This window comes from Andrographis paniculata, unplaced genomic scaffold (assembly GCF_009805555.1).
Source record: "Andrographis paniculata isolate CXL003 unplaced genomic scaffold, ASM980555v1 Contig22END, whole genome shotgun sequence".
Classification (NCBI taxonomy): Eukaryota; Viridiplantae; Streptophyta; class Magnoliopsida; order Lamiales; family Acanthaceae; genus Andrographis; species Andrographis paniculata.
The window spans coordinates 4,280,251-4,289,373 of record NW_026137513.1 but is presented as its reverse complement, the minus strand read 5'-3'; the positions used below and the strand labels follow the sequence as shown (position 1 = coordinate 4,289,373).

The 9,123-nt window shown below is 32.0% G+C and overlaps 2 protein-coding genes and 1 non-coding gene across 3 annotated transcripts; 1 reads left to right on the top strand and 2 right to left on the bottom strand.

Annotated features, from left to right (window-relative positions):
* Positions 1–4,805: 4,805 nt before the first annotated feature.
* LOC127245368 (putative cysteine-rich repeat secretory protein 7) lies at positions 4,806–5,780 on the bottom strand. The gene has a single exon (XM_051266199.1). It carries the CDS (start codon positions 5,778–5,780, stop codon positions 4,806–4,808), a length of 975 nt encoding a protein of 324 aa, XP_051122156.1.
* Positions 5,781–7,214: 1,434 nt separating this feature from the next.
* On the top strand, positions 7,215–7,286 carry TRNAM-CAU (transfer RNA methionine (anticodon CAU)). Its single transcript has one exon. It is a non-coding gene; the product is annotated as a tRNA-Met (tRNA).
* On the bottom strand, positions 7,239–9,123 carry LOC127245268 (transcription factor TCP15-like). Its single transcript, XM_051266037.1, has one exon. It carries the CDS (start codon positions 8,752–8,754, stop codon positions 7,681–7,683), a length of 1,074 nt encoding a protein of 357 aa, XP_051121994.1. The 5' UTR covers positions 8,755–9,123; the 3' UTR covers positions 7,239–7,680.

The following is a 9,123-nucleotide window of genomic DNA, read 5'->3' as shown; positions in this document are numbered from 1 at the left end:
TATTTGCAGAATCAATTTTGGGTGTGTTTATTGTCAAGTTTTACACCTGATTTTACTATTTCAATTTTTTTTTCTTTCAAAAACATCAAATCAAACACTTAATTTTTATTTATTTTATTACATTAAAATTTAATTTTACATTCAAAACACCGCATATTTATATCATATCAAACAACTATTTCAATTCAAAATTTTACTATTCAAAATAAAAAATTAAAACTAAAATCTCACAATTAAACACACCTTTTGTAATAAATCGATCCATTACTTAAACTGATGATTATATATATAATTTGGATCGAATCAATGTGTAAAGACAGTAGATGATGATTGTGATGATCCATGTGGTTTGGCAGGCAACATTAAATTAATTAAGACAATGGTCGCCTGGCCATGTCTAACACTTGCAGGTAATATGAAGATGAAGATGAATATCAATGCTATATATATATAGATAGACGCGTTTAGGACACATCAGTGACATGTTAATTTGATCACAAACTAACTTGAAATAATTATCAAATCATTACACAAGAGGTACTATATTACTAAATTAACACCTTATTATGAAACAACTAACAAATCTCACAAGACAGATAATATATGTTATATTATATAATGTGTTATATATTATATAAATATTTATTATTTTTTATATAGATATTTGCTGACCAGATTAAATCACTATACAAAAATATTAAAAACTGCCAGGAGACGTTCGACTCAAGGCACATCATCACAACCACCCAATCCACTTCACCGTCTAACCGGGCTCTAATACCACTGTTGGGACTGAGTCCAGTCAATACTAGTATGATATTGTCCATTTTGGGCTGAGTCCGCACGGATTTGTTTTTGGATATCCTCCAAAAGGCCTCGTACTAGTGGAGTTCATTCGGGACTTATAAGGTGTGAAATTTTCTTCGTAACTTCCGATGTGGGACTTGGGTTTGCACCCCAACAACTTTGTTATGAGACAGACTAAAATAAAAAAATAAATAATTTGTTATGGGACGAAAGAATATTTAGAGTGTGTTTGTTTGGGGGTTTGGATTTTGAGTTGGGATTTGAATAGTAAAAATTTTGAATTTGAATAGTTGTATAATGTGATATAAATAGGTATTGATGTGATGTTTTGAATGTAAAATTGATTTTTAGTATAATATATATATATAAAAAAATAGATGTTTAATTTGATGTTTTTGGGGGAAAAAAATTGAATGAATAATAGAAATCTAATTAAATCCCCCAAACAAACACACCCTTAGAATATATTGTTGAGCTATTCCCACAATACTAATTACAATTAATTAGTATTATAACCACCGTCGTATATATTATATTGATAACTGGACTTCTCGCGGAAATAATTAATTAGTAATAAATAAATAAATAATAGAGAATGTCTTTGTCTTCAATTAACAACAATATGCATCCATAACCACCCTATTAATATATCATAATTAATAAGTATACCAACCAACCACCTAATACGAAAATAAATGTGTATATTTAATTAACATATATATATATATAATTAACATAGCAGCTGCATGCAACTAATGAAGCTAAGATAAGATCACAGTGGAACCACAAAGTAATGAAAAGTGTTGGCATTGGGATTTGTTTTTAAATATTCTCCAAAACCGTGGAGTTATCTTGCAACTTATAAGGTGTGAAATTTTCTTCACAGCGCTCTGATACCACCGTTGGGATTGGGTCAACTCAACACTAATATGATATTGTCCGTTTGGGCTGAGCTGAGCCTGGAGTTCACTTAAGACTTATAAAATGTGAAATTTTCTTCACAACTTTCGATGTAGGACTTGGGTTTGCACCCAACAAAAAGTGCACAAGCGACGTATCTCAATTAATTAATTTAGGTACAATAGGTCCACAAGAAAATTAATTAAATTTATAGATATCAAGCCATGTCGTTTTCATTTCTAAAAACCTTAACTATATATTTAATTATTGATCTATTGGAGAAATTGATTTATAATGCAATCACTTGGATTTTGAAAATAATTAAAATTTGAATAGATACTTAATCTATTATTTTAAATTTAAAAAATATATTTAATATGATATTTTTTGCCAATAAAATAAAATAAAAATAGAATTGTGTGAACCAAAACTATACTAAATGGGATTCCCTTCAAAAATTGTGACAAATTGCAACTAATTTCTTGGCTACAAACATCTATTTTAGCAATTATATATATATATATATAAATAAATTAATTAATACTCCCTCTGTCCCACATAATTTGTCTCTATTTTTTATTTTCGTCCGTCCTACATAATTTGTCCTTTCATTTTTTGAAAAATTAATTATACACTTTAATCATATTTTAAAATTTAAAATTTAATTTTTTTAATCTTAATTAAACTATCTAGTTATCTTAATCTTAATCTATAATTATTTTTATTAAATAATAATTATTTTTACTAATATATTTCTTAATTATTTACTAATTATACTTTACCTAAATTATCGTGTCTACAATAATACACTCATATTAGATGGGACGGATGGAGTACATATATAATTAAATTGACAGATAATAAATATGATAATGATTTATGAAAGCTGATATTGATCAAGAGATATGACTGAAAGCTAATCATTAATGTGTTAGTCACTATTGTTGTAAGGATTACTTCAATAACTACACACCTATTGATATCCAAAAAGAATGTGATATTTATACTCTCACTGTAGAGGTATTTAAATATTTATTTTAAACTAGATTTTTTATTTTATTTTTTTCTTACACTATAAATTAATAATTGAACTGGGTCTCCTTTTTATTTTTTTTTTTATCTATCTGTTTTTAAATTAATAATTTTGTTCTTTATTAGCTTAAATTTGATACTATTATTTTCATATTTTGCTATCATGTACATATTGATAGCACTGTTTGATTGTGATTTAAAATTGATTTGAAATTGAGTGTTGATTGAATTTTTATTTAAATAAAATTTTGATATATTTTTTGAAATATATATATATTTATTTATTAAAAATCATAGAATAAATAGTGTTACTTTTAGTTTTAAATCACAACTAAACATTACTAGTGAATACATAATCCTTATATCTTTAATTGTTTTGAATAACTACATGGAGACTAAATATAATTTAAAATAAGATTTAAATTAATTTAACATAATCCATGAAAAATGAAATATATATATATATATTCAAAAATAGACAAACTAAAATTAAACTAATTAAATTAATGGAGGAAAGGAAATGTTGATTTACAAATAGAAGGATTAAAATTTAAACACATATATATATGCTGTACAATAGGCCCAGGCCCATTATTTTAAATAGGCCGAACCACCACCATTTAATCTTGTGCTATTGATCCAATTTTTTAATTAATATTTAAATCAAATATTTGATTTTTATTATTTTTTATTATCAAAAAATAATTTTAATTTAAAATACTAACTACATCAAATATAATGAGGATAGCTACATTTGAGTTTGAAGTTTGGAAAAATTTTATATTGAAATGTAGTATTTGATATTCTATTCATATTAAATAATTTATCAATTTATAATTTTATTATTTCTATTTTAATAGTATATAACGATTAATTTTTATTAATTATTTAATAATTTTCTCGTAGTATCTCATTTTATTTTTTTTTATATCCTATTTTTATATTAAAATTCTAATATTATTTATTAGTCTTCATATCCGAGAAAAACGTAACATAAAAAGCTAGACTGAGTTTGTATTTGAAAAGATAATTTGAATATATATTCATTTTTTTTTTGTAATATACTTAGATGAATGTTGATATTTGATTTAATATATATATATATATATTAAAAATGATAATTTGAAGAAAAAAATAAAAAAATCAGACATAAAAGAAAATGTGTTTGTAGTTATACTTTTTTAGATGAATTGTTTTGTGAAATATAAAGTGTATTCACCCAAATTTAAAAATAGCTACACCATTTTTAAAAATAAAATATTATTAAAAAATATAGTATATACATAGTTATAACAAATATGTATAATACTACTATAAAATTTATACACATTCACATTCAATAATTAAATACGTAATATTATTTTATATTTTCATGTCTAACATAAAAAAAAAATAACTACAACTAAAAGTACTAGACAAATATACCTATAAAAAATTGTAAAAATATTATAAGAGTTAGTTTTGTTTTTTTTTTGTATTTTTTTTTACTTTTATTTTATTTTTATTTTTTTCTGATTTTTCTACCATATCTATACATTGTATTTTATTTATAAGATATTACTATATACTATCAAATTTAAATCAAAATTTTTTATTTTTCATTCATTTTAGTTTATTTAAATCAAAATTTTTAAAAATATAATTTTCAACTAAATATCAAAATGTATATTTTTTTTACTTTATTACATTATATATCTATAAAATACTAAAAAATTTTAATTAGTGGAAAAATCAAATGAAATTTTTTACCATGAAGTGTATTTTTTAGGTTGATTTGAAAAGGAAAAATAAATAAATTTAAATTTAAATAATATTCGATAAAATTTTAAAATACGTATATTTTTTAAAATATACAGAATCCAAATTAATAAAATTAAAATAATATTTCTCTAAAAAAAAAAATAACACGCACACACACCTTAGAAAACGCTTATCTCGCGCACTTTTATTGAGAAAAAGAAAAAGTTTTTTTCATAAAAAAAAAAATCTGATTTTTCGTCAACCAATCCACTTTTAAGGTTAAAAGGCAACACAAAAACAAAAAGATAAATTTAACCCTCACCTAATTACACAATTTTACCGTCGACTGTTTCTTCACTAAAATCCAAATCCCCAACTTTACCCCTATTCAAAACTGTTCTTCCCACCACCCAAACCGCCAATCCCACCACTGCAAAACACGCGGCGGCGCCACCGCCCCAATAGGCCAACGCCGCCGCCGCCTCCTTTCTGCGCCAATCACCTCCCTCCTTCCACGCGCCACCACAATTGCCACCTGTCACCGATTCTCCGGCGGCCGCAGTCCGCAATTTTCCACGGTAAATTTCCTCCGTGCTGTAACGGACAATGCACGCCCCGACAATTTCACGGCCGCCGTTTCTGCCGCCGCAGTGGAGCTGAACCTTCTCGGCGGCGCTCCGGACGCACCGGCCGCAGTCTCCGGTGGAAAGCGATCGCGCGCACTCGACGACGCCGTAGATTTCGCCGCCGGCGGAACCGTACGGAATGTGTCCCTGCGAGAATCCCCGGCGGGAGGGGAGGTTAACGTCGGCTGTGAGTATGAGAAGTAGGGTTTCCAGGGCAGGTTCGAATCGGCCCGGGTCTGGGTTATTGGGCGGGTCGGAGCATGAATGGCGGGTTGCGGGTGCGGATTCGGGTGGAGACGACGTCGTATCGGAGATCTTGAGGTAGCAGCCGTCGAACCAGGCGGAGACGGCGGAGGGGTTGGGGCAGAGGGCGGAGATTGCGGCGCGAGCTGTTTCTGCGCAGAGGGTGCATTCTGGCGGGCCGAGCCCGGGCCGGCATTGCATGAGGCCCGTATAAGGTTGGGAGGTTGAGGTTGCGAGGAGGTCGGAGGTGGTCGGAGTGGATGATGTGAGGTTTGCAAGAAGGGTTTGGATTTTAGGGTTAGGGTTTGTTTGTTTGCAGTCGAGGGAGAGGAGAGGAGGAGGAGTGAGAGTAAGGGCTTGTTTGGAGAGCGAAAATGTAGAGAAGAAGAGGAGGTAAAAGATGTTGGAGGAGAAAGAGAGCTGAAAATCCATAGTAACAGATAGTGAATGAATCATCTTTCTCCCTCTAGTATATATATAGAGAGAGAGAGAGCATTTTATGTATTAGTTCACTTTTAAAGTTATGCTATCTAATAAAAATAATAATCCAGACATCACATAATCAATTTATATTGACCTTTTCCGACCAATTAATATTAAAAATATTTTTATATTTATATAATATTTATATAAATATCATTATATCTGTATTATAAGACACTAATAAAAAAAATATTCGATTTTGATATAATAATTAATAAAAATCAACATGTAAAAAATAATGTCTAATATTCTAAATGGACTGAGGAAGTATTTGTTAAATTATACTCCTTCCTATCCAATTTAAATTTTTTTTCACTATCCATTATAAATTATAATAAAAATAATTATATTTAAATACTATTTTTATTTAACGATAAAATAATATTTTTATTTTTTAATTTATTAAAAATATACTTTAATATAAGACATTTTAAAGTAGAATTATAATACATATATTATTTTAATGGATTATATAATTACACGTTATATAATTCAATGTTTATGTTTAGTAGGATTGATTATTGTATAAAATTATCTATTTTGTTTAAAATACCTTAATTAAATTATAAAATTAATAGTAAATTAGGCATACTGAAACTTAATTACCCGACTCGACGGCCACTTATAATCACATGGCTATGCTATTGTTGGTCATTGGCATTGTCCGGACATTGCTTTTAACATGAAAAATGTTTTTTTTATTAGTTGTCACTTAAATTTTTTTTAAAAAAAACAAAATATACTATTATTTGTACTTTTTTTTGTCATAAAAAATAAAAAGTAACAAAAAAGTATACGTTCACATTAAATTTCATGTTCAATAGTTTAAGCACATTTTATGTAAAGGAGGGAGTATTCTCCATACGTATTGAATCCGGTTAGTTGTTAAATTTTGTTTTTATCTTCTATTTAAATAATAATTTAAATATAATATACTGCAAAAAAAAATAAAAATAAAAATCGAAGCATATTTTCTAATAATAATAAATCATAATAACCAAACGAACAAAATTTCTATGAGAGCCGAGACATGCATGCGAACAACCACCAAATTAAATATATCATATATATTGAAATAAAAAATAAATAAAATGTATCATACATAAATTGGTAGGTTTCACAGTGAAAAATAATTTACTTGTTATTTTACACTCATCATTTATTACTGCAAACCCAAACACGGTGGCCACTAAATTAATTAATTACTTACTGAAATTAACCGGACACAATTAAATAAACCATCAGTGCGGAATCTTCTGGGCTGGGCCCAAATAAATGTAAACGCCATTCGGCCCATGAGTCATGAATCCGTACTTTCTGCTGAAGTTATTTTACTCTTTACTTTAGTATTAATTGGTATAGTTTGATTATATGTTCAACAAAATCAGAGTGGCGCAGCGGAAGCGTGGTGGGCCCATAACCCACAGGTCCCAGGATCGAAACCTGGCTCTGATATACTTTCTTATTTTTTCTTTTAAAATTTTGATTGTTGGATTAGTATTTATTTATAATTCAGCTGTGTCCATCAAGAATGACTTGTTCCAAATATACAGTACAGTACGTATGAACAACGGTCAATTTCATCTACATTCGATTAGATCTTTGAAACCCTAAAAAAATCGAACAAGATTGACTTACTTACATCAACCCAGAAATCGAAATTTGATTTTGCTTAAAGATTGATCAAACCCTTGTACATATATATATATATATATTTCTTTACTTGGGTGGAACCCTAATTCATAGCATGTATATATACTGACTGCATATATTGATACAACAGAATTACAAGATTAAAATTCATCAAGAAAAAAATAATAAAATAAATATAAATTGCCGGAATCTTCATTCACGACTGACTACCTGCTGCAACATGACGGCCATCGCCGCCTCCTGAGCTTTGCCCGCCGGCCTGACCCTCCACGCCGGCCGGAATTGATCTGAGGACGTTGAAAGCAGCAAGCATACCTAAATGCCCATCCACCGCTGCCCCGCCGCCGCCATTGCCCTGCCCGGGAAAATTCGCCGTCGGATGATTCAGCAGATTCAATCCTCGACTAACCGCCATACTCTCTCCGTACAAGCTCGAATAGTTCCCCGCCGGAGGGGAATTCCAAAGAGATTCACCGATCAGATAATTATTCCCTTGATTGGTTTGATTTGCAGCCACCATGAGAAGCGCCGTCGCCGGAATCTGACCTAATTGGCTCGCCGGAATCGATCCTGCACTGCGCTGCATCATATAATTCCCCACCGGAGTTTGGTTTCCGGTGGCGATACTTTCCTCCGGCCGCCGCTTCGGCATACCCTCCTCCTCTTCTCCGGCGGCCGCCGTCTCATTCAATTTCCGCTTCACATTCACATTTCCAATCGCCGCCGCCGGACATTCTGGATACAAAACCCTTCCCTGCGGCGAGTCCTCCCACCGACGATCAGCCCTAATTCGAAACTCCGGCGGAGCCAGCAAGCTCTGGCGGAGGTAATTATCATTCGCAAAATGGACGGGAGCGGAGAACGTCGAGCCGGAGCTCCGGGCAGACAAATTAAGCGAAGTGAAGTTAGCCGGAATAGTTCCGGTGCCGGTGGCTGCGATCACCGCCGGCTCCGCCTGCTGGAGGAGCCACTCGATGGTTTCGCCGTCGGACTTGTGACCCAACTCTCGAGTGAGCTGGAAAACCCTGGCGGCGCAGGCGACGGGCATCCTGATCCGGCGGCCGCGGCCGTCGACCTTAGTGTGCCGGTCCTTGGTGGAGGTTCTCTTCGCCGGCGGCTTCTTGATGGGCTGCGAAGAAGATTCCGGCGCATTGACAACGAAATTGGAGGTGGAATTGGGATTAGGGTTTGGTTTGTCCAAAAGCTGTAAAGGGAAATCATCAGCTGCCCTGTCGGGAGTGGTTTGGTTGCCATAGCCGTTATGGTCCATAACTGTAATAAGTAATATTTGCTGGGATGGTGGGGGGCGGGGTTGAGGTAACTCTACTCTACTCTACTCTACCAGATGTAGCTAGCTATAGGATATCTGCAGATGACCCTGATCGATCTTGTTTTCCAGTCAAACTGGTGGGACTCTCTCTCTCTCTCTCTATATATATATGTATGTATCTTTTCTTGATTTTGAATGGAATGGAATGGATAGCTAGATGGGGTTTGGTGTTTTTTTTTTTTTTTTGCTCAGGCAGATGGGGAAGAAGAGATGGATAGAGAGAGAGAGAGAGTGAGTGAGTGTTAGCTTTAAGCAACAAAGACAATGAGTGGGAATTGAAATGAATTGAATTGATGAAATGATATGAGA

What these genes read in the sequence shown, in the direction of transcription:
- LOC127245368 (XM_051266199.1), bottom strand. Translation starts at nt 5,780, where the DNA reads ATGGATTTTCAGCTCTCTTTCTCCTCCAACATCTTTTACCTCCTCTTC.
- LOC127245268 (XM_051266037.1), bottom strand. Translation starts at nt 8,754, where the DNA reads ATGGACCATAACGGCTATGGCAACCAAACCACTCCCGACAGGGCAGCT.